Source organism: Erythrolamprus reginae, chromosome 1 (assembly GCF_031021105.1).
Source record: "Erythrolamprus reginae isolate rEryReg1 chromosome 1, rEryReg1.hap1, whole genome shotgun sequence".
NCBI classification, from domain to species: domain Eukaryota; kingdom Metazoa; phylum Chordata; class Lepidosauria; order Squamata; family Dipsadidae; genus Erythrolamprus; species Erythrolamprus reginae.
This window is the reverse complement of record NC_091950.1, coordinates 141,584,178-141,609,662: the sequence shown is the minus strand read 5'-3', so window position 1 is coordinate 141,609,662 and position 25,485 is coordinate 141,584,178. Positions and strand designations below refer to the sequence as shown.

The 25,485-nt window shown below is 44.6% G+C and overlaps 1 protein-coding gene across 1 annotated transcript; it reads left to right on the top strand.

The window, feature by feature from the left end:
* The first annotated feature begins 5,500 nt into the window (after window positions 1–5,500).
* Window positions 5,501–24,983, top strand: OOSP3 (oocyte secreted protein family member 3). The gene is made up of 9 exons (XM_070726736.1): window positions 5,501–5,657; window positions 8,338–8,516; window positions 10,293–10,405; window positions 11,107–11,210; window positions 12,785–12,956; window positions 18,742–18,853; window positions 19,831–20,014; window positions 21,818–22,036; window positions 24,669–24,983. Exons 1-9 carry the CDS (start codon window positions 5,588–5,590, stop codon window positions 24,914–24,916), a joined length of 1,401 nt encoding a protein of 466 aa, XP_070582837.1. The 5' UTR covers window positions 5,501–5,587; the 3' UTR covers window positions 24,917–24,983.
* The last annotated feature ends 502 nt before the right edge of the window (window positions 24,984–25,485 follow it).

The window sequence follows — 25,485 nt, the reverse complement described above, 5'->3', positions numbered from 1 at the left end:
AGAGGGCTCCTCCCTTGTCCCGTTGCTTTCCCAAAACAAAGCAAGATGTATTGAGTAATGCCTCCTAATGTAGACATGTCCTTCAAGGCCTGCAGGCTGACACAACTGTAATTGTAAGGTTAGACTTCAGTAAACCTGGAAAGCAGGTGCTGGGTACCACTGAAAGGTGATTCCCAGAGAGTCCCCTTTAATAATAAAACAAGGCTCAACTAAAACCCCTGGATGAGCCAAATGTTTACCTTGCCCAGTTTTCAGTTTTGTAGTCAAAGCTCAGAGAAGAAAGAAGAGAAAGATGAGTTGTGTGCCCCATTTTATGACTTTTTCTTGCCACATTTCTTAAGTGAATCACCATAGTTGTTAATAACACGGCTATTAAATAAATCTGGTTTTTCCATTGACCTTGCTTGTCACAAGGTTACAAAAGATGATCACATGATCTTGGTACACTGAAACCGTCATAAGTATGCTGCAAACCTGGTTTGCTAGTTGCTTTGGGCCCCAAAGGAAGGGGTTACTGATGGAGGTAATCAGTGATGGGCTACGAGACAGAACGCTAAATTGTGCTCGCCGCCGCGGCTTGTAAGTTCTTGCAGGACCAACACGATTTTGCTGCTAGACCTGTGGAGGTAGCAAAATTTTGCCCGTGTTTCAGTGAGGTTTTACCTGCGGCTCCATGCACAATTTTGCTACTTTCACAGGTGCAACAGCAAAATTGCGCTAGTCCCACAAGAACTTATGAGCCGCGGCGGTGAGCGCAATTTAGCATTCTGGCTCGTATCTCACCGCTGGAGGTAATTGATTGGGTAAAATCCTTGCTGTCTGTCCCTTTGGTTCTATTTTTATATATAGTCTTTAAATTTTGTTTTTAGGAAGCAAAACTTACAGTATTTTTTGGAGTATAAGTTGCACCTCCCCCCCCCCCATCTAAAAGAGGGTGGAAATGTCAGTGAGTCTTATACACAGAATGCAGCCATTTTTGCCATCCTGAAGGTCCCTCCTCCCCCTCCCTCGCCTTCAGAGAGCTCTTGGGTACAGGGGAATGGAAATTCTGACGGACAGGAATTCTGATTTGGGGGTCTGCTTTGGCCTCTTGGTGCGGGGCTTGGAGTGAAGTCTGGAGGGAAGTGCCACTTGTGGCGAGCAGCTGAAAGACCTTGTTCCAGTGTGATTGCATCATGGCCTGGAATTGGCTGACCATCTCTGCCTGCTGAGCCTCCAGGCCTTGCACTCCCTCAGCTCTTCCCTCTGCTTGGAAAGCCCATGTTCGTAGTCCTCAGTGAGTTGCTTCTGCTGAGCCTCCTTCTTGTTCAGATCCAATATGAACTGAGCCAGCTGTTTGGCCAACTTTTTCTCATGGTGGTTGCTTAACTCCAATAACAGCTTCCTGTTGAGTCCCTAAGGAGCCCAAGTGGGCAGTGAGGAGTGTCTGGGAAGGTGAGTAGAGGCTGTCCGGACACCCCTCGATGTGACATCAAGTTGGCCATACCCACTCGGTCACATGACCACCTAGCCACGCCCATCCAGCTGGTCATTAGGCAGATCATATTAGTAGTGCGTGGGATTTAAAATTATGAATTCAGTGGTCCCCGAGGTCCGAAAGGTTGGCGACCCCTGGTCTACGTGACCATCATTTACACTAACATTAACATTAAGACTGCCGTATACATTAAATTATTCTGGCAGTATTCTAAAGAAATAAATTCTTATTTGATGGGCCAGTATTTAATGCTGCACAACATTCTTGAAAGATGAATAAGTTGAAAATGCATGGACAACTGTTTGAAAATAAATTATATTGAACATGTGTTATAAATTCTCACATCTGTAGCTCTTTAATTCCTTATAACACGTAATAAGCTTGTTACTCACGTACCTGCCTCCCAGCTGCGTGTCAACAGCCCTGCCTGTGCTGCTCGAGGAGGTGGCCGGGCTGGCGGTGGAGTTCCCCGGACTTATCGTCCTGGGGGACTTCAATCTGCCGTCGCTCGGCGGTTCCTCTGGACTGGCACAGGAGTTCATGGCCACCATGACAGCCATGGACCTGACTCAAGTAGTTCAGGGTCCGACTCACGAGGGTGGGCACGCACCCGATATGATATTCCTCTCTGAGCAACTGAGTAATGATCTGAGATTAAGGGGCTTAGAAGTGTTGCCTTTGTCGTGGTCAGATCATTTCCTACTGCGGCTTAACTTCCTGGCTCCAATCCTTCCCCGCAGGGAGGCGGAACCAATTAGGAGGTTCCGCCCCAGACGCCTGATGGATCCAGAAGGCTTCCAGATGGCGCTTGGGGTTATTCCAGATACACTTGTCCACAGTTCGGCAGAGTCTCTTGCTGAGGCCTGGAACAAGGCTGCAGGGGAGGCTCTTGACCGGATTGCGCCATTGCGACCTCTCCGCGGCACTAGACCCCGTAGAGCTCCATGGTTCAACGAGGAGCTCCGGGTGTTGAAGCGCCAGAAGAGACGTCTGGAGAAGCGATGGAGGAAGAGTAAGTCCGAATCCGATCGAACACTTGTAAGAGCTCATATTAAGACTTACAAAGTGGCGCTCAAGGCGGCAAGATGCGCGTATCATGCCGCCTTGATTGCATCAGCGGAATCCCGCCCGGCCGCTCTGTTTAGGGTAATCCGCTCCCTTCTTAATCAGAGGGGAGTTGGGGAGCCCTTGCAGAGTAGTGCCGAGGATTTTAACACGTTTTTCGCTGATAAAATCGCCCGGATCCGAGCGGACCTCGACTCCAATTGTGAAACAGAGTCGACTGACAATGAGTCAGTCGAGGTGACTGGGGCTAAACGTCTTTGTCCATCTGTCTGGGAGGAGTTTGACTTGGTGACACCTGATGAAGTGGACAAGGCCATTGGAGCTGTGAGTTCCGCCACCTGTTTACTGGATCCGTGTCCCTCTTGGCTGGTTTCGGCCAGTCGAGGGGTGACACGGAGCTGGGTCCAGGAGATTGTCAACGCCTCCTTGGGGAGGGGGTCCTTTCCGCCACTTTATAAGGAGGCGGTTGTGCGCCCCCTCCTCAAGAAGCCTTCCCTGGACCCAGCCGTGCTTAATAACTACCGTCCAGTCTCCAACCTTCCCTTCATGGGGAAGGTTGTCAAGAAGGTGGTGGCACTTCAACTCCAGCGGTCCTTGGATGAAGCCGATTATCTAGGTCCTCAGCAGTCTGGATTCAGGCCCGGCTACAGCACGGAAACTGCTTTGGTCGCGTTGATGGATGATCTCTGGCGGGCCCGGGACAGGGGCTTGTCCTCTGTCCTGGTGCTCCTTGACCTCTCAGCGGCTTTCGATACCATCGACCATGGTATCCTTCTGCGCCGGCTGGTGGGGTTGGGAGTGGGAGGCACTGTTCTTCAGTGGTTCTCCTCCTACCTCTCCGGTCGGTCGCAGTCGGTGTTAGTGGGGCGTCAGAGGTCGACCCCGAGGTTTCTCCCTTGTGGGGTGCCTCAGGGGTCGGTCCTCTCCCCCCTGCTATTTAATATCTACATGAAGCCGCTGGGTGAGATCATCCAAGGGCATGGGGTGAGGTATCATCAATATGCCGATGATACCCAGTTGTACATCTCCACCCCATGTCCAGTCAACGAAGCAGTGGAAGTGATGTGCCAGTGCCTGGAGGCTGTTGGGGCCTGGATGGGTGTCAACAAACTCAAACTCAACCCAGACAAGACGGAGTGGCTGTGGGTTTTGCCTCCCAAGGACAATTCTATCTGTCCGTCCATTACCCTGGGGGGGGAATTATTGACCCCCTCAGAGAGGGTCCGCAACTTGGGCGTCCTCCTCGATCCACAGCTCACATTAGAAAAACACCTTTCAGCTGTGGCGAGGGGGGCGTTTGCCCAGGTTCGCCTGGTGCACCAGTTGCGGCCCTATTTGGACCGGGAGTCATTGCTCACAGTCACTCATGCCCTCATCACCTCGAGGCTCGACTACTGTAACGCTCTCTACATGGGGCTACCTTTGAAAAGTGTTCGGAAACTTGAGATCGTGCAGAATGCAGCTGCGAGAGCAATTATGGGCTTCTCCAAGTATGCCCATATCACTCCAACACTCCGCAGTCTGCATTGGCTGCCGATCAGTTTCCGGTCACAATTCAAAGTGTTGGTTATGACCTATAAAGCCCTTCATGGCACCAGACCAGAATATCTTCGGGACCGCCTCCTGCTGCACGAATCCCAGCGACCGGTTAGGTCCCACAGAGTTGGCCTTCTCCGGGTCCCGTCGATTAAACAATGTCGTCTGGCGGGATCCAGGGGAAGAGCCTTCTCTGTGGGGGCCCCGACCCTCTGGATCCAGCTCCCCCCTGAGATTAGGATTGCCCCCACCCTCCCTGCCTTTCGTAAACTCCTTAAGACCCACCTTTGCCGTCAGGCATGGGGGAACTAAAACACCTCCCCCTTGCCCATGTTGTTTTGTTGATTGATTGACTGTGTGCCTGTTTTTTATATATACTGTTTTTTATGAGATTATTAATTTAAATTGGAACTGGATGGGTGGGCATTGGATTTGGTATTGTGTACTGTACTGTTTTTTATTATTGTTGTGAGCCGCCCCGAGTTTGCGGAGAGGGGCGGCATATAAATCCAATAAACCTAACCTAAACCTAACCATAACAATAGCAATAGCACTTAGACTTATATGAGGCTTCACAGTGCTTTAGGGCCCTCTCGGTAGTTTACAAAGACAGCATATTGCCCCTAACAATCTGGATTCTCATTTTACCGACTTCAGAAGGATGGAAGGCTGAGTCAACCTTGAGTTAGTGAGCCGGTGAGCCCTAAACTACCAAACTCCCGGCAGCCTGTGATCAGCAGAAGTAGCCTCCAATACTGTATTGCATTCTAACCACTGCACCACTATGGTTTATTTTAGCTATGATCTGCTAAACAAGCAAATTGCTGGATTTAAATATACTATCCAAAACCAAAGCAATTATTAGTTTTGTCTATGAGTTTACTTACAATCAGGGGTGGGCTACTGCTTGGATGGGGAGGAATACAGTGGGATAGCGAAAATGGACCTCCACCCCAGAACACTCAATTTGTACTGAAAGATATTGAAAGAAAATGTAGGGCATCCTGCATAAGTGTGGTAATAAAAATTTTGGTAGCCCTTCACTACTTACAATATATTGTAGCAACTTTCCATATACTTCAATCTATTGAGCACACTAGAATTCTGAATTCTAATATGAATTCAGAATAGCTACCATTTTGGATTAATAGAAACTAGTAATTTTCAACAAACCTTGATTACAAAGTCTATTCCTGATTCCAAAATGTCTTAGTATGAGTATTTGAACAACATGGTGGAATTGCTATTGACAAAGTATGTTACATGAATTAACCAAAAAGCACCCTGCCTTTTATCTCAGAAAGAAGTGTGAACCTAGCCTGAATACCACTTCTGAATTCCCTCCAGAGTAGAAGAAATGGCTTCATCATTTAGGTAAGGAAATAGCTTATAGAGTTTCATTAGAAGAAGCCTAGGCACCTGTGTATTGCATCAGCTATAAAAGAAGCCAATGAGAGGGCCCAGGATTTGGTTCCCACCTGAGAGAATTCTTCAGTAGTTGCTGCGAACATGGAGAATCATCTAAGAATATGGGCTTTGCTGCTTTTAATCACTGGTGTTTCTACTCAGAACTCCCCAGGTAAATGCAGAGATGGAATACAACTTGGAGAAATGAAAAGAAAAGGAAGAAATATTAATTAATTGCTCCTTAACTATCTATTATAATTTAATTTTTGATTTGTGCTCACTCCAGAGAGAACCAGGCTTAAATGTTTTTTGATCATAGTTTGTTTCCTGTTAAAGATCTGCCAAGATACATGTCTAATTACAAAACAATTTTTAATGAGGATAAATTATAGCTGATGTGTATTACTTGATGTTAGAGAGGAGTTAGCATTGTTCCTTTAATGTATTCATAACACAAGCCACCGGGCTCATTAGCTATTAAACTAGTGCTGGGAATGAGAAGAAAGTATACTTGTTGGAACATCTTACCAAGTTGTAAAATGGTGGGAAAGTGGGGGATTTGGTTCAGAATTGGAAAGAAAACCCAATGGCTTTTGAGTTCTGGCCATTTTGTTAGATTTAGTATGCTTTCTGATGATAGTCTTGTTGGAGAACACTTAATTAGACCAACTTGTGAAAAATATTTAGTTTCATGAAGGTTTGCTGGTTCAGAGTTAAGGCAAGCAATTCTTTAAAAAAAACAACAGATGCAGTGTATAGAATCTGTGAGTAAAGAAACATTTATCTACCTGAATTTTTAAAATGGAAGCTCAACTGTAATAGTAACCAGTGTTTGGGGATATGCAGTTTCTAAAAATATAAATCATCTGCAGATAGCAAATGAAAGTCCACCAATCTTTGGATTAATCTTTGCATGGTTTCCAAACTGGGCCAACCAGGAAAAAACTCAGAGGATTTAAAAAAAAATAGAATCCAGACGTGTGCTAAGGTTGCTTTATTTATAAAATGCCTGTAGGGTTATAGAGAATTTAAAGGTGGTTTCAATTAGGCCATCTCTAGATACAGTAAAGGGAATGTTAAATTAATTTTAAAAGTTATGTACTCAGCTAATGTATCGCATAAAGAGAGCTTTGGAGAAATGCATGCAAGGTAAATTTACAAAACTCCCAGGACCACAAACTACTATGGTAATTACCTTTTAGCTTTACCTATTGTAATTAGTTCAGGGTTGATAATTGGGTCAATTGAATAAATTGTGGTTTAGTTAAGCATGAGAAAGCAGCAGGGCTTGTAAACAAAGCCTCAAAATGGCTTGATAGACTGCCAAGTGCCCTAAAGAGCTTGGTGGCTTAGATATAACAAGGAGTTTGATCCTAATTTTCTGCCTGAGTAGTTACTTCATTTGAAATGGCTGCTTCTGCGCACCTAAATATAGGGTGAACTTTGAATATGTTGTTGCTTCAATTATTTGTTGATTTTGTTACAAAGGAATAAGGGATGATGGCAAAGCTTCCTAGACACACTGACTTTTAAGCAGAGGCTTAACAAATCAGACACATGGTTACAAGGGTTAAATGGTATTAGAATACAGTTCTGACTGCAGTAGATTTGACATGGGCTGCAGCCAGAGGTGGGATGCTAAGGTAGAACGGTGATGTGTGCTCGCCCCCGTAGCTCTGAGTGCTAGTGGAGTCCAGCACAATTCTGATACTGTACCTGGGCAGGTAGCGAAATCGCACGCAGAAACGTAGGTGCACCCGTGCTGCAGTAGCAGAATTGCACTGGACTCCGCTAGCACTCAGAGTCACGGGGGCGAGCCATTCCACCTTAGCAGCCCACCTCTGGTTGCAGACCAGCTACAATCCTCTCTTTCTCTTGTGGCTTTCCTCGCTCACCCCGTTATCTACCCTCTGAACTGGCTTCTTGTTCTTCCAGCAGCTGGGAAGCTAATTGATGGGGACCAACAACAAATGAGCCCTTATGTCTTGGTCCTCACCTCTTGGAGGCATCTTATGCAATTTGTGTAATGATAATATGCCCATGTTACACCAACACTTCACGGTCTGCATTGGTTGCCGATCAGTTTCCGGTGACAATTCAAAGTGTTGGTTATGACCTATAAAGCCCTTCATGGCACCGGACCAGGTTATCTCAGGGACCGCCTTCTGCTGCACAAATCCCAGCGACCAGTTAGGTCCCACAGAGTGGGTCTTCTCCGGGTCCCGTCAACTAAACAATGTTGCTTGGCGGGACCCAGGGGAAGAGCCTTCTCTGTGGCGGCCCTGGCCCTCTGGAACCAACTCCCCCCAGAGATTAGAATTGCCCCCACCCTCCTTGCCTTTCGTAAGCTACTTAAAACCCACCTCTGCCACCAGGCATGGGGGAATTGAGATACCCTTTCCCCCTAGGCCTTTACAATTTTATGCATGGTATGTCTGTATGTATGTTTGGGTTTTTATTATAATGGGTTTTAATTGTTTTTAGTATTGGATTATTGTTATACGCTGTGTTATTATTGCTGTTAGCCGCCCCGAGTCTCAGGAGAGGGACGGCATACAAATCCAATAAATAAATAAATAAGTAAGTAAGTAAGTAAGTAAGTAAGTAAGTAAGTAAGTAAGTAAGTAAGTAAGTAAGTAAATAAATAAGAATGAATGAATGAATGAATGAATGAATGAATGAATGAATGATCTCAATTGATTGGAGCTTTGATTTGATCCTCTAGATCCTCCATCTTTTCAGGAGCGCGCATAATGGTGCCATTTATGAAAACCCTTGTATGTTTCCTACTTTATGGACAAATATGCCACTACAGGTTGTTCTTCTAGCCTGACCCTTTATATCGTCTGCAGTTTCAGTGTCATGTGGAAGCTCACATCTAGTGATCACCGTTCCTGTGAATCTCTTTGGGACTGGTGTGATGGTTAACGCCAATGAACTCACTCTGGGATCTGACTGCAAAGTGACAGCTGTGCATTCAACTGTTCTCCTGCTGGAATATCCTCTCTTTGCTTGTGGAGCCTCCAGACAAGTAAGATAGCTCTCTGTGTGGAATTTTGTGAATACCAGTAATTTTAATTATAGAGCTCTTTGCAATAACACTACCTAGGAAGACAAATACCCCTCTGAATAATCGCAGTAGAATGACAGAACCACTAGATCTCTGGAAGTCTAACCTAAACCTCTTTCCTTGTCATTTCAACTCTTTGATATGATTCTGTCATTAATTCACTGCTGCTTATATGTAACAATCTTCATGTATTTGAAGACAGCTATCATATCTCCTCTCAGAAATTTCTTCTATAGGCAGGACAAACCCAGATACTTTAATTACAGTTTGATTTCCATATCATCATCTTGCCCTTTTCTGAAGTTGTTTCAAATTGTCTGTCATATTTGAACTGTTGTGCCCAAACACAATTTATTTATTTATTTATTTATTGGATTTGTATGCCGCCCTTCTCCGTAGACTCGGGGCGACTAACAACAATAATAAAAACAGCATGTAAATCCAATACTACAACTAAAAAACCCTTATTTTAAAACCAATCATACCTACAAACAAACATACCATGCATAAATTGTAAAGGCCTAGGAGGAAAGAGTATCTCAGTTCCCCCATGCCTGACGGCAGAGGTGGGTTTTAAGGAGCTTACAAAAGGTGAGGAGGGTGGGGGCAATTCTAATCTCCGGGGGGGAGTTGGTTCCAGAAGGCCGGGGCCGCCACAGAGAAGGCTCTTCCCCTGGGCCCCGCCAAACGACATTGTTTAGTTGATGGGACCCAGAGAAGACCCACTCTGTGGGACCTAACTGGTCACTGGGATTCGTGCAGCAGAAGGCGGTCCCTGAGATAATCTTGTCCGGAGCCATGGAGGGCTTTATAGGTCATAACCAACACTCTGAATATTCTAAGTATGTCCTGATATGTAAATAATAGAATGAATTGGTTGCTTTCCCGTATTTGAATTCATGGGAAATTGTGTCCTGAAAATTATTCAGCAACAATTGTTGAATATGTTCCACAAGGGCAGATATTAGCATTGGCATGGTATCAGTAATAAATAGTATTTACAAATATAGAACAATATATACATTTCTCCAAAGAGTTTTCATTTAGTTTTATTTCTAGTCAAAAACCCCAATCAGTTTGGTATGGGTACAAAGTTTTTGATTAAGAGAAATGTGCACCCATTTTCTTACCTAATTTATGAATAGATTACTGAAGTTGCTCCAAAATATCTAACACCAAGTAGGAGGTTTTCTGTGGCAAAGTAATAATTCTAAATCTAGCTGATGAGGATGCTTTGTCAAAAGATAAGCTGGTTTTATATGTTATCATGAAATGATAATAGATGCCATTTCCTGGGATGAAGCTATAGCCTTGGCCTCAATTATTGACAAGAATGAGCTATTTAACAAGAGTCACACTCATTTCATTGATCCCCCCCCCCCTGAAATCAGAAAGAAGGATCTGTTAATACAACTTTAGTAGTCTTGGGGGAGGGGGAGGGGGAGATTATTTGCAATCTCTTGGGATTTTTTTTTTCATTCTTCCAATTCAACAGAATGTTGGAACAAAATTATGCAATATCCAAATAATATTATACTGTTCGCCCATTAGCAGAACAAAGGCATTAAGGATCAGCAGATGGGGTAGCTACATCCTCTTGAATTCATGTTTGTTTATTCAAGCATGGGCAAATGGCACTTTAATTCAGCAGTGGGGAAAGGCCTTTAGTCATCTTAGAACATAACCTTAAAACGAGCTTCTGCATATACTGTACATATTTTTTATTTGACCCCATAGCTTCTTCCAGGAAGCATTCATTATAAGAACATTCTCCACTATGTACCTTCTGCTCCGGATGGGGTGATCAGAGCCAATCCATTCTCCCATGCTATAAACTGTTTCTATCCTAGGTAAGTCATGGAATACTGGTCTATACATAATCTCAGTTATAATTACTCTGAGTCTTAAATATTGAAATGTGGGAATCCATCTTTTGTCGTTTGTTGTCTACTTAAGCAGACCAAGAAGCTAAGTGTTAGATTGGCCAAGGAGGACATGAGACGCTGTAGCTTCTGTTTCTTCATTTGCAAAGAGCAAGCTGTAGCGGTAGCAAGAATCAAGTTGCACTCCAAGGGAATCCGCTTATAAAGTGGCTGCCTTGAAGGCGCGGCTTTGACAGCCCTTTGAATTTGCCGGTCACGCTTTAGCCAATCAGCGACCTGCATGCAAATTTGGAATACGGCATTCCGTACACAACACTGAGTACATAGAAAGTCTCTTATACGATCAGAACTGGCATTATTGCTACCAGCATCCTGAGCACTGAGAATTAATTTGATTTATAAGCTGCCCAACTCCTTGAGGACTCTGGCCGGCGTACAGTAATAGAAAGAATATAATATAATAATAATATAAATTGTTATAACAATATAAATGCCAGGAAATTATTCAATGTCCTTTATTTTTACATTAAGTTTATATACTGCTCCTCTCACCTATAAGTTGACTTTTGGCAACTTATAAATGGTAAAAACATAAATATAAAAACAATTAAAGAGCTTTGGAAAGGCAAAGAGGATGTAAGTAGATAAACAATGGTGACTTATTTTAGGTCCTGGAATGTCTCTTCCCTCGGACTCCGTCCTACATGGGTCCCTTTCACTTCTACCGTGATGCACCATCAGAGCCTGGAGTTTGCCCTGGAAGTCTATGACAGTAAGTGTGCTAATTAAATCAAATAGAGTTTCCATTGACTTATAGAAAGTTACGGTACAACTAGCCTTCGATTTACAACCACAATTGAGTCCAATTTTTATTGTTGCTAAGCGAGATAGTTGTTAAGTAACATTTGCCTCATTTTATGACATTTCTGGCCACAGTCGTTAAGTGAATCACTGCAGTTGTTAAATTAGTAACATGACTGTTAAGTGAATCTGGCTTCTCCAGGTTGGCTTGGCTTGTCAGAAGGTTGCAAAGTGGGAATCACGTCCCTGGGAGACTGCAACCATCATTAATACGAGTCAGTCGCCAGACGTCTGAATTTTGATCATGTGATGTGACTATGGGGAACATGCAGTGGTCATAAATGTGAATAACGCTCACCACTTTTTAAAGTGCCATTGTAACTTCAAATGGTCACTACCAGTAGCGGATTCCTACCAGTACGGATGAGGACGCAGCACCGGTAGTAAAAGTTGAACTGCATGCCCAGCTTCGGGTCTCTGGTGGGAACGCATGCACGTTCTAGCGAGATTTTGCTTCTGCGCATGCACAGGAAGCAAAATCCTGCAAGGGAATGCGCATGTGAGATTTCAGCGATTTTTTTGCTTCTGCGCAAGAGCAAGAAGCAAAAAAATAGCCAAAATCTCTCTCACGTGCGCGTCCCCTCACAAGATTTTGCTTGTATGCATGCGCCTGCCAAAGATCCAAAGCTGTGCACGCAGCACACCTGTAGTGGTGGTATAGGCAACCCCCTCCTGGTCACTACATGTACTGTTGTAGGTTGAGGACTGCCTGTATTAAGTAAATCTAACAGGTAGCCATTTTTAAATCCCTCACGAGCATTTTAAAGAGTATTTAAAACAGAAGAACATTGACATCCCCTAAACCAGTGATGGTGAACCTTTTTCCCCTCGGGTGCTGGAAGAACGGGCGCGCATGCTTTTGCGCATGCAAAAGTGCCCACACCCATAATTCAATGCCTGGAGAGAGCAAAAACAGCTTCCTTCCCCCCTCCAGAGGCCCTCTGGAGGCTGGAAACTGCCTGTTTCCCAACTGTTGGTGGGCCCAGTAAGCTCATGTTTCACCCTACCCAGGCTTCAAAGGCTTCGCTGGAGCTGGGGGGAGGGTAAAAATGCCCTCTCCCATCCCCCTGCCTGGAGGCTGTCTGGAAGCCAAAAACGTCCTCCCAAAGCCCCTGTGTAAGCCAAAAATCAGGCGGCCGGCACACACATGCACGTTGGAGCTGAGCTAGGGCAACGGTTCATGTGCCGGCAGATATGGCTCTGTGTGCCACCTGTGGCAACCGTGCCATAGGTTCACCATCACTGCCCTAAACTCTGCTGAAGATGTTACCTAGCCTGATAAAGAAAAGTTCAGAAACCAACCCCAAAACTCAGAGAACGAGTCTTCACCCTTAGTATTTAAAGCATTAAATCTATACTATTGAAACTTCCACTGGGAACGGAAGAGCTTAAGAAATTATTAAGGGGAAAAAGGTTTTTTGCCAGCAGGGTATCAGTTGCTTTTCTGTGATATTGATGATGCTCTATTAATATATTGTTTTTCAGGGAGCTGGTCACAACTGGTCCCCGACCCTACCTACTATGTCGGGGACTTCATCAACATCCAGGCATCAGTAAGAAAGGATAACCATTTCCCATTGAGAATCTATGTGGATGAATGTGTTGCCCGGCCAAGCGCAGAATCCTCTGTGAAATATGAGGTCATCACAAATCATGGGTAAGTCTCTGAGAGTTTGGCCCCAACAGAATGAGAGGGTGGTAGTCATCATCTTTACAAGTAGTCTCATGTCTCGTAGTCAGTAAAGGGCAGCCATTTGCGGCCCTATTGGAACGGTCTGGTGGGTGGGTGTGCGTGGTGTGCATGCGCATTCCCTCAAACTTCCTGCACATGCACAGATTTGTTCCTGAAGCACAGCGCTGGATGTCTGGACCAGAAGTGCCCCAGCCATGGTCTACAGCACCCGCGGCAGCTGCCCTTCTCTGGACTTCAGCCCCGCTTTCCTGTGGCCCTCCTGCTGCTTGTGACTGGTCAAGGGTGGACTGGGCTCCAGCAGTGCCTTGCTGGTCTCCTCCCTGCAGCTCCTTGATGAGTGGACCACTACATCGGCCATCTCTCCAAGCTGCTCGGGCAGGAGACATGCCTGCTGTCCTGCCTGCTTGAGCTGCCCTGCACATCTCCTGACCGAGCGGCTTGGAGAGGTGGCCGATGTAGTGGTCCACCCATCAAGGAGCTGCAGGAGTCTGGGGAGGAGACCAGTGAGGCACTGCTGGAGCCTGGGCAACCCTCGACCGGGCACAGGCAGCAGGAGGGCTGCGGGAAATCAGGGCTGAGGTCCAGAGAGGGGCAGCTGCTGTGGGTGCCATGGGCCATGGCTGGGGTGCTTCCAAGGCACTCCTGGGGATGGGGCATCTCAAGCAGGCAGGGCAGTGAGAGTGTCTCCTGGTCGAGCAGCTCAGAGAGGTGGCCAATGTAGCTGCCCGCTGCCAGCCGCACCTACCCACACACCCCACTCCGAAGGATTTCTTCCTGCTGGCTGGCGGCTCCCGGATGCGACTGACTGCCGCCACACCTCACAGGACCCAGCCCCACGGCCTCTGGTTGGCCCCAGCGGCAGCAGTGGCCCCACGCCCGCCACACGAGCGCTGTGCTCTCTGGGCCCACCTAGCGGGGGGCGCTGTTGCTGCTGGCTGGGGTGGCGAGATTCGGCTTCTGCACATGCACAGAAGTTAAATCTTGAGTGCACAGCATTTGCATGGCCAGTGGCGCAACTCCATTTCCTCCAGTGGAACGGCGTTCCATGCTATCCCGCCTGTTGCCCACCCCTGCTCATAGTAGAAGTAAGCATTTATAACTGAGTTCCTGTGTTTGTGAAAGTAAGCTCATGCTCATTGGACTTTGAGGGTAAATGGTACTCAGTTATTTTCTTGGAATTGAGTGGCAAGTACTCCACTTGGAAACTAAAATGGCTGAGAAAGGGGAATGTTTGGTAAAGTCAATGGCTGAGAACCTGACAGCTTAATAATTTTTACAACTGGAAGGGTCCATAATGCTTTCCACCATGTATAAAAAGCATACAGGTGCTCCAAAGTGGCTGCTGGAGAACAGTTCTATTCTGAGTTGAATTGGGTCCAAAGACAGAGATTTCTTGTTTTCCTTCCTGCCTGTTCTCAGACTAAACCTGAGAAAAAAGAAGCGAGGGGTAAGAGCCCTATCGGAGGTGTAGGGAGACCTGTAGGAAACATGGTTATTGTTTTTTCAGTCCTAAAATGAACCTCCACAACCAACCCTTCCTTTGACCCACTGAAGTGTTTAAGGCTAAGCCATAGAATGAGGTTGTAGTTTAGCATGGTGAAAGAAGCTGGCCAGTCTTTCATCATCATCTCAACTTGAACTTTAGATTTGGAGGAACTTACTTTTGTTTCCAAAATATGTAGAAATAGCAATGATTTCCGGTTTCTCGAAATAAAACCCGTAAGGGGTTTATCTGGAAATCTACCACTTCAGATGTTAGTAGCTTACATGCAGAGGCCAAAATGGTGATTTATTTTGTGATCCCACTTTATTTTGTACAACACAATGTGTGGTACAGAATGTTCCCTCTTCCTGTTTTCCAATAGACAGTAAAGAACATGACCTTGGTGGAGATGTGGACAATGTTGTTTCCTAAGCAAAAGGGCCTAAACATATTTAAACTCAGCAATGTCTAGATATCATATCATTAAGAAGTGGCTCAGTTATTCTTGGATATTCCTAAAAGCATTAAATACCTCATGCTTCATATCACCACGGCAGCTAGGATCACCTTTGCCCAATTTTGGAAAGATTCGGGAAACAGCCCCCCCCCCCCCCCCAAGAAAGCACAATAATTAGCAAAATACCGTATTTTCCGGCGTATAAGACGACTGGGCGTATAAGACGACCCCCTAACTTTTCCAGTTAAAATATAGAATTTGAGATATACTCGCCGTATAAGACTACCCCTCTTCTGTACATCATAGACCTGACTGAGTCTAGGTCTATGATGTACTTGCATTGAGAAAAAAATCATTTCTGAACATGATAACACAATATTTTAATTACTAATGATGAAGATTTTATTGTTAAAATTATGAATGAATTATTTAGAGAGAGAGAGCCAAGTGGGAGCACTCTTCTGTCTATCTCTCCATATGTCTCTGTCTATCTGTCTTGTCTGCCTCTCATATTTCTCCTCACCACAATTAAGTTTATTATTATAACTCATCATAATTTGTCAACACAAAAAGGTGAACCTGGCTATTTTTCTTTCTCCTACCATCTATTCTGCAGGTATCTTTCAGTCTAACATGCAGCATGCTGACACCTATGTGAGAATCTATTATGGAATGAGAATCTGTATGTGATATCATGATATGGCAATCCAAACAGCCCATCCATTTTTTCCTCTTTCCGCACTTTCTGTCTTTATCCTCTTGCAATGTCACTTAAACAGATTTTAACTTGTCGGGTTTAATTAGTGACCCTGCCAATTTTCAGTACTGTGCAGTGTGCTATGATACAGAGCAGGGTGAATAATATGACCTCAGCTTTTAAAGTTATTTTAAAATGTTGCCTAAGAAATATGGAAAGAGGATTCTTTTTGGAGGAAAAGTACATTTTCAATGGTTAAACATAAGAACAAATACAAACAGGCAGAAATAAATGCATCCAGTTTAACATTCAATTTTGCAACCACTAATAATGTTGGTCAAGTAGGTACAAAAATACCTGGGGAAATGATCAAAGTCTGGGAAATGGGTCCCTTGTCAGTTAAAAGGAGTGCTGATTTACCACCTGCTAGAGCAGTGATTTTCAACCTTTTTTGAGCCGCGGCACATTTTTTACATTTACAAAATCCTGGGGCACACCACCAACCAAAATTACACAAATCTAATAAATAAATAAATACATACACACACACACACACACACACACACACACACAAATAACCCCCTCATATATACAATCCCATGTAACATCCCCTTATAAATACAGTCAATCATCAATCATCCCTCCTCAAATTTATACCACTGTCTCATTTCTGGGTTATTCTCCTGTCTTTCCCCCTTTTCTCTCTCATGTTTCTCATTTCTCTCTCTTCCTCCCTTTTTCCCTCATTCCTTCTCCCTCTCACTTCTCCTCTTTTTCCATCCCTGTCTCTCTCCCCCCCTTACGTGTGTGTGTGTATACACACTCGAACCATTTCCAAAACCAGTTGAGGGCTGGGTTTTTTTTCTCTTTTATTCTTTTCAAACACAGGTGTGGGCTGGGGGGGGGGTGTTTCTTATTATTTGGGTGCTTTTTACCATAGGCTTCAAGAATCACCTCTCTCCCTCTCTCTTGTTCTCTCTCTCTCTTGTTCTCTCTTATTTTCTTTCTGAGGCTCCTCCCACAACGGTGGCTACAGCGGCGCTGGCGATCCGGCCGCTAGCCGCTCCGAGCGGTGTGGGAACGCCCACCCCTCTCACAGTCCGGTCCCGGGATGACAGTAAAGGGGCTGCTTCCCATCCCTTTACTGTCAGCCCGGGACCGGACTGTGAGAGGGGTGGGCGTTCCCACACCGCTCGGAGCGGCTAGCGGCCGCATCGCCAGTGCCGTTGCAGCCACCGCTAATGTAAAGGGGCTGCTTCCCGGCGGCAAGAACTGCGGGGGGTAGCCGGCGTAACGAGCCCTTGCCACAGCTATCCGCCGCTTCTTTCTTCTCCGCCTCGCCTCCGCTATTCCCGCCGCCGCCTTTGCTCTCCCCGCCGGGCAAGAGGCAAAGGCGGCGGCGGGAGTAGCGGAGGCAAGGCGGAGAACAAAGAAGCGGCGGATAGCTGTGGCAAGGGCTCGTTACGCCGGCTACCCCCCGCAGTTCCTGCCGCCGGGAGTGGCGCTCCACCCCAGCAAAGCCGGCGGCGGGAGTGGCGTCGTCCAGCAATAGCAGCGCTTCGATGAAACCGGCGAGGGAGCTCCGGAATCGGTTGGCGCTCGCCCGATGCCTTGTTTTTTTATTTCCCCCTTTGGTTTCTCTTCACAGGCGGGAGTTCGGGAGGCAAGGGAGCGCTCGAGGAGACAGCGTCTTGCGGCATCGCCTCCCGTTGGGTTTATGACGAAGGGACGCTCAGCAACTTCTTTTTCCTTTCGGCGCCATAGCCACCCGCAGTCCCCGGAGCCGGCGGGTTGAGGCAAAGGGCTGCGTTTCCCTTCCCTCCCTCCCTCCTGCCCCCGTCCTGAATGGAAGCCCCGCTCGGCCAAGCAGCCCGGGATCTCCGCCGCTTGCAAACCGGGCGGGCGGAGCGGACCCGCGCTCACTTTCGGCTCCGGGGACTGCGGATGGCTATGGCGCCGAAAGGAAAAAGAAGTTGCTGAGCGATGCCGCAAGACGCTGTCTCCTCGAGCGCTCCCTTGCCTCCCGAACTCCCGCCTGTGAAGAGAAACCAAAGGGGGAAATAAAAAAACAACGCGCTGCTGTTGCTGCTGTCGCTGCCGCCTGAGGCGGCGGCACTCGAATCTGGCGTGGTGGAAAATCTTTGCCTGCCTCCAGATTTTCCACCACGCCAGATTCGAGTGCCGCCGCCTCAGGCGGCAGCGACAGCAGCAACAGCAGCGCTTTTTCCTTTCGGCGCCATAGCCACCCGCAGTCCCCGGAGCCGAAAGTGAGCGCGGGTCCGCTCCCCCCCCCCTCCTCCCGCCCGCGGCTGTGGAATGGGCGCAGTATCCGGCCTATAAGACGACCCCCCACTTTGGAAAAGATTTTCAGGGGTTAAAAAGTCGTCTTATACGCCGGAAAATACGGTATATGAATGCGCTGAGATGGATAAGTTAACAATTGACTTGCAAGGCCAGAAAGACTCCGAGTATTTTGTAATATGGAATAGATGGTACCATTGGATCGAGCATGGAAAAACAAAAATAAAAATAAAGAGTTAAAATAGAAGCATAACATGTAAATATGTATATAGAAAAGTATAAGTATTTTAGCTATTGTACTAATACAGTATCAGTACAATATATTCAAATATATAAAATATGAGGTAACTCAAAAAAAAAGAAGATGCAATGATGTAACAATGCAAAATCACTTACTATATTTATTGTATTATTGTTTTTACAAAAAAAACCCAGAAAATTAATAAACCCTATTAAAAAAAAAGAAGTGGCTCAAGCAACTCTCATAATTCACTGAACTATAGAAAGGAGGAGGGTGCAGCACAATCAGATTTGCAAGATTATGATGTTGTAGCCAACCTCAATAAGAGTAATTTCAGCCATCCCTGTGGTGTTTATCACCGTCTGTTCCACCGAATGGACCGTTTCGCACAACAAGAACCCTGTGATGTGGGCTGGACCTAAGAGAGGGTTCCTGGCTCAAAATCAGGCAGCTTGCAGTTGTGTTCCTCATTGCAACACTGTTGACAAACACAAAGAAAGCCATAATTAAAAGTTTTGATAACCTGGGGAAGGAAAATGAGATTTTTGTTGTCTCTCGTCTATTCTGCAGATGCTTTGTAGATGGGCTGTATGGTAGCTCCCATTTTCTTGCCATGAGAGAAGATGGGTTTCTCCGTTTCCAGTTGGATACATTTACCTTCATTGGAGCCTCCAACAATCAGGTTAAGATAGAAGATGGGAATAAATGGAAGTTGAATTTCTAAATGTAGGACCAGTATACTTGGTTATTGTGTGGGTATGAGTTGGGGTAGAAAATCTTAGCATAGACAGACAGACAGACAGACAGACAGACAGACAGACAGACAGACAGACAGACAGACATATCATCTTCAAAAGGTAAGGAATAGAGTCATCCTCCTAACTTAGCTCTGGAACTGTCTGTACTGAGGGGAGGTATTGAAATGGAGCAAGTCCTCCTTATGCATCACAACAGATGCCAATTAGATCTGAATTAATCAGCGGAGACGTTGTAGCTGAGAGCCCTTTATTTAACTCAAGCTGGAATGGTCCAAAACTATATTAACATAATGTGTAGCATAAGAACAACAACGATAGGAAAAGTTTCTGGTTTTTTTTAAACCAGCGGTTCTCAACCTTTCTAATTTTGCGACCCCTTAATACAGTTCCTCATCTTGTGGTGACCCCCAACCATAAGTCTAGCGCCAATTCTTCCAACAGATCTTTAAGCTGATTGGCAAGAGGTCAGAGGGACACCCCCCTGTAAACGCCTGATTGGTTGGATTGTAAAAATATGTTCCGAGATGCCAGAATAGAAGCTTTAGTTGCTAACACCATTGGAAATTTGTCTTTTCCCATGATCTTAGGCGACCCCTGTGAAATGGTCGTTCGACCCCAAAGAGGTCCCGACCCCAAGGTTGAGAACCACTGTTTTAAACCTTTTGCTGAGGCACGGCTTGACAGCGACTTGAAATTCCCAGTTGCGTTTTAACCAATCTGCAATTGGCATGCAAATTAACCAGTGTCCTCCTGTACACAACACCAATTATTATTAATAGTAATTATGCCAATAATAGCAGATACTTTGGTGTAAGAGATTGCCATAGATTCTTCAGTATCTTGTCTTCTCTTTCCCCAATACAGGACAGTTACTAGCTAATATCTATTCTGATTCTTTTAGATCTACCTCATCTGCCACTTGAAGGCAGTACCTGTGGGCTCAGCAAACCATCTCAATAAGGCATGCTCCTATGATCAGAAAACAGCAACCTGGAGCTCTCACGAAGGGGTTGACTGCTCCTGTTGTGCATCTCGTACTGGCTGTGGCAACAAAAGAAGGAAAAGGAGACAGGAACAGAGGAGAGGTAGTGTGATCTCCCCTATTAGAATGCTCCATAGAAACATAGAAGACTGACGGCAGAAAAAGACGTCATGATCCATCTAGTCTGCCCTTATACTGTTTTCTGTATTTTATCTTACAATGGATATATGTTTATCCCAGGCATGTCTAAATTCAGTTACTGTGGATTTACCAACCACGTCTGCTGGAAGTTTGTTCCAAGCATCTACCACTCTTTCAGTAAAATGATATTTTCTCATGTTGCTTTTGATCTTTCCCCCAGCTAACCTCAGATTGTGCCCCCTTGTTCTTGTGTTCACTTTCCTATTAAAAACACTTCCCTCCTGAACCTTATTTAATCCTTTGACATATTTAAATGTTTCGATCATGTCCCCCCTTTCCCTTCTGTCCTCCAGACTATACAGATTGAGTTCATTAAGTCTTTCCTGATACGTTTTATGCTTAAGACCTTCCACCATTCTTGTAGCCCGTCTTTGGACCCGTTCAATTTTATCCATATCTTTTTGTAGGTGAGGTCTCCAGAACTGAACACAGTATTCCAAATGTGGTCTCACCAGCGCTCTATACAGCGGGATCACAATCTCCCTCTTCCTGCTTGTTATACCTCTAGCTATGCAGCCAAGCATCCTACTTGCTTTCCCTACCGCCTGACTGCACTGCTCACCCATTTTGAGATTGTCAGAAATCACTACCCCTCAATCCTTCTCTTCTGAAGTTTTTGCTAACACAGAACTGCCAACACAATATTGTATCTCAGGCATCTTACTGGATCTGGTTCAGGGATCCCACTTTGGCCTCTGGTATACAAGCAAGAGATTTGAGCCCGTGACAAGATTGAGTTGTGTCAAGTCCCAGCATGTCCTTTTGTTTTCTGCATTGCTCTGAAAAATGAAGTGCTAGAATCAATACCTGGCAATGAGTTAAAAAGAGGGGGGGGAGCTGCTTTCTGCTTTTAATTTATAAATCTTTATACCTTGGTGCCCAAATATCTCTTCTCCAGCCAGAATCAGCCCATCCCATGTAGCTTTCCTGAGGGGAAAGTGCTATTGGTGCTACGCTTTCATGAGGCGAGAGAGGCTGAAGCTACAAGACATTATTTCTGGATAATGGTATTTGGAAATAGCTTCTTGGAAACAAGAGTAGGTCCCTCTGTGGTAGCTTTCCAGAGGCTGGTGAAAACAGAGCTCAGGACATTTTTCAGAGGATATTTGGGAATGAATGAAGATACTGCTGTTTGGGTTTATTGGTTACTGTTCTTTTCTTTTCCTTTGTAGTTTTGGATCAGGGTTGTTGTTTTTTTAATTACTCTAGATCAAGGGTCCCCAAACTTGGCAACTTTAAGACTTGTGGACTTCAACTTCCAGAATTCTCCATCCAGCAAAGCTGGCTGGAGAATTCTGACAATTGAAGTCCACAAGTTTGGGGATCCTTGCTCTAGATGCCAAGATTTCCAAGAGTCCAGGATATAAATTTAATAAACAATATCTGCTTTTACAGGATAATCATTGAGCTTAATGTTCGTTATTTAAAAGTTCAGCAAAACCATACTGGTCCTGTTTGGCACCTGCTCAAACAGAAGGACCCGGTTTGTTCCTCTACATTAGCAGAGTTCAGGCTAATTTGGCAATTTTAAGGTCCATAAAATATACTTATTTATCAAATTTGTACACCAACTACCTTGCATGTATCCCAAGTAGAATTAAAAGAACAGCATGGAGAAACTGAATCACATTGCGTAAGAGACACTGTGGTGGTAATGTATGGAATGGCAGGGCTGAATTCCAAGCAGTTATTTGCCTCTTTCCAGAAACATTTGGAGAAGGAGAGATCAAACTTGGTCCCATTGAACTGAAAGGGGAGCAGGCCCACACGTCTTTGCAGAATGGCTCCAGGACCTTAGAATTGATGTCCATTGTGACCAGCTCTGCCTCTGTTCTATCCAACACATCTCCTCCAGCTGGGCCATCTCTGAACCAGAGGGCGAATATTATTGTGAGGAAAGAAGGAATGAAAGAAAATGTCTCCAGTAAGAATGCTACATTTTTTTTTTGATGGGTTGAGATTTGGGGCAGGGGGTGGGACAGAACTGAGGCCATGGATGTGACAATGTGTTTTACAGAGCAATTGGTAAACCGACACATTTCTTCCTTCGTGCTGCAGTGGCCTGTGGATCTGGTGTCGGTGGAGATAAACATGTCCGCCATTTTTTATGCTGCAAATATTTTCATCTGATAGATGCATGTCTGTAAGAAACAGTTGTAAACGTAATTGTCAGGCAGAGTAAACCTTTAATTATAAGCTAACTTGTTTTGTACAGCTGCCTGCAATTTCTGAATTCCACTTGTGATTCTTGAGAGTCTAATAGCTGTATCAGGTTTTGAGGTTTTGTTTGTTTTTGCTAAGGATGGGATTTCCTTCTGATCTATAGGCCTTAATGCAAAGTAAACATTTCCTTTTTCCAGAGAAGTAAGCTTTTTTATAGCAAAGAACAACATGGTCTTGTGAAATCTTTTAACATTTAACTAATTTATTACGGTATAGGATTTCACAGATAGATTAGGCTTAATTGGGGACATGAGATATGAGATTAGGCTAAATATTTGAAGCAGGGCTTTGCTATGGAATCTCATAATTGGCAAATGGCTTGGCTATGAGAGATCGTTGATCAAAATTTTATTTTGGCTTGTATTTTATCTCTATTTTATTTATTTATAAATAAGATATAAGAAATAGGTGGGGTATAGAAAGGGAGAGTAAGATAAGGGAAATAGATTTGACACAAGAGCACAAGATTAACTAAGAGCAGGGAATGACATATCCTATTGAAATTGAAAAGGAAACAATTGAAAGTGTACGATGAGATCCAATGGAATAAATGAGAATGACAATGCAACAAAAAATATTGAGCTGGGGGACAAAATCAATGCAACAAATGGTAAGATATTTGAAGAAGAGAAAGAAAATTCATGTATATTAGCATTATAAATAAATAAATAAAATACAGATTCTGATAGTAGTAATAATGTATTTCTGATGCATGTCCTTTATATAGTCTCAACTTGGTGTTCTCCAAAGGAGGTCTATGTTAGATCCCAGGGCTTTCCCTCTTTGCCAAATTAAAGGTTTTTTTAGCAGAAAACTATATTTGAGTGAAATTTGCTGTCCCCATTGTGGCTCCTTTTCCTGACTCTATTTTGTCTGTTCTCAGTCACATCATCTGATTTTCTTTTTAAGGGGTCCTTTCAGTTGAAAGCTGCTTTTGACGGCATAAAAACAAGGAAGCATTATGCATTATGCTCCCAAATGAAGAGGCGAGGCACAGGAACAGTTCAGCACTTTATTTTCGGTTAGTTAGAACCAGTAGAGGGTTGCTACCAGTATGGTTGTGATCGCTTCACTGCATGCACAACTTCAGTTAGCTTGCATGTGTGTGTGTGTGTGTGTGTGTGTGTGTGTCATAGCATGTTTTTGCTTCTGTGCAAACTCAGGAGGCAAAATATTGCGAGGGGACGCGCATGAGAGATTTCAGCAACTTTTTGCTTCTGCAGAAAAAAATTGCCGAAATCTCTCTTGTGCATCCATCCCCTCGCACGATTTTGCTTCCTGCGCATACGCAGAAGCAAAAACACGCTGAGATGTGTGCATGTGCATGCAAGCTAACCGAAGCTATGAGCGCAGCACAATGGTAGCAACAGTAATAGGAATACACCCCTGGTTAGAACAAATACGGAATGCCGACTGGCTGCAGGAAAGCCACTTTTAAGGGCTTCCCTGAAGCCTGCTAGTCACTGACAGGGGTTTATTTCTCCCGCTGGTAGATTAGCCAATCAGTGGCAGTTATGCAAATAATCACTACGTACATCTGTACGTAACTATACTGATACAGCTAAGGGCCACTTCAGCCAGTCTTGCTGATAAATGAAGGCAAAATCATGGGCACACAATCAAAACAATCTATTGCAAGAGCATGTTTGTACTCTGATTAGGTGAAAGAGGGAAAAGCACCCAACGCCAGGGCAGGAAAGACCGCCCCGATAGAGTATTTTTTTTCCAATGGTCTTTCAAATCTAGAGAGATATTCAAAGAGAAAGCCACAGCTGTGTACATACTGCACAATTAGCGGTTGCCTCCTGACATTTGCATTAGACCGGATATTATCGACACAGCAAATCTTCTCTCTGTGTAAAAACACCAAGAGGTTTTTTCTTTAAGTCTTGGTTTAATCAGAGAACCTGTGTTCGAACCCAAAAGATTAGTGCATGAAACAAGTGTGTACTGGCATTTCTGCAGCATTGATTTGGAACCGAGTGGCAGGAGGAACTACAATTTGGAGTAGAAATGGAAGAGAGCTCTTTGGATCTGATGTGCCATCTAAAATGGTTGAGAGAGTGAACAGATCTAGGAGGCATTTGGTTTTCTAGACCAGTGTTTCCCAACCTTGGCAACTGGAAGATATCTGGACCTCAACTCCCAGAATTCCCCAGCCAGCATTCGCTGGCTGGGGAATCCTGGGAGTTGAAGTCCAGATATCTTCCAGTTGCCAAGGTTGGGAAACACTGGTCTAGACGATATACTGGCAATGATTTGGTTTGTCATCTTCTGTGAATTTGTCATTCTGACTTTCCATTCTCTCCCTGCATCATTTATTCTCCTTACAGAATTTCATCTCCCCTTTTCTACTGCCACCATGGTCATATTCGCTGCCTGTTCCTTCATCGTCTTGGTGTCCATCCTGTCCTGTTTCTATGCCAAAAAACATTCACACAGAAGATACCAAATGGGGATGATCCAGCCGGTGCTGAGAGAAGCTAGTGCTGTGGCCATGACACCTGTATCAGTTGCCGGAACTTCTGGGCAGTCCAGCATTGCTTCTAAGAAACCTGATGACCCAGTAGCTGTATTTTAGAAGAACAAACCTATTCCTTTCTGAATAGCAAGCATTTAAGAAAATAAATATGCCAGTGCAAAACAAAGTGTCATTGTGTAATGCGTAACAAATCAAAACTTTTGTTATAGTCATAGACCAAAGTAATATGCTTACTCAACCGAATTCTAATCCACAAAATGTTTCAGAGGTCCCAGTATCTGAGTTCATAATAATAAGCTGGCAAAACATTTCTAAGGAAACCCAGCTCCAAAAGCAGAGCTAGCTTGCTGGTTTTGCACTCTGCCAAATATATTTCATTTGCTGTCATTGCAAATATACAGTATTTCTTATCACAAAAGCATCACTGGCTATTAATTGCTCTGTTGATCAGCTGAAACACAACTGCAGATATCATCTGACTTCTTGTCACAATTTAAGCGGCTTTCCTTCAGCCGTCCGCATGGACAGCTATATTTAGAAATCTTTAATGCTCAAGAATTAGAGAGTAGAGGACAAAATGTCCTTCTCCGTTCATATGGACCCTTGCTCCAAAGCTTATTATAATACATCTCAGACACTTAATCTTCAAAAGGCAGAGATGGTGGGGA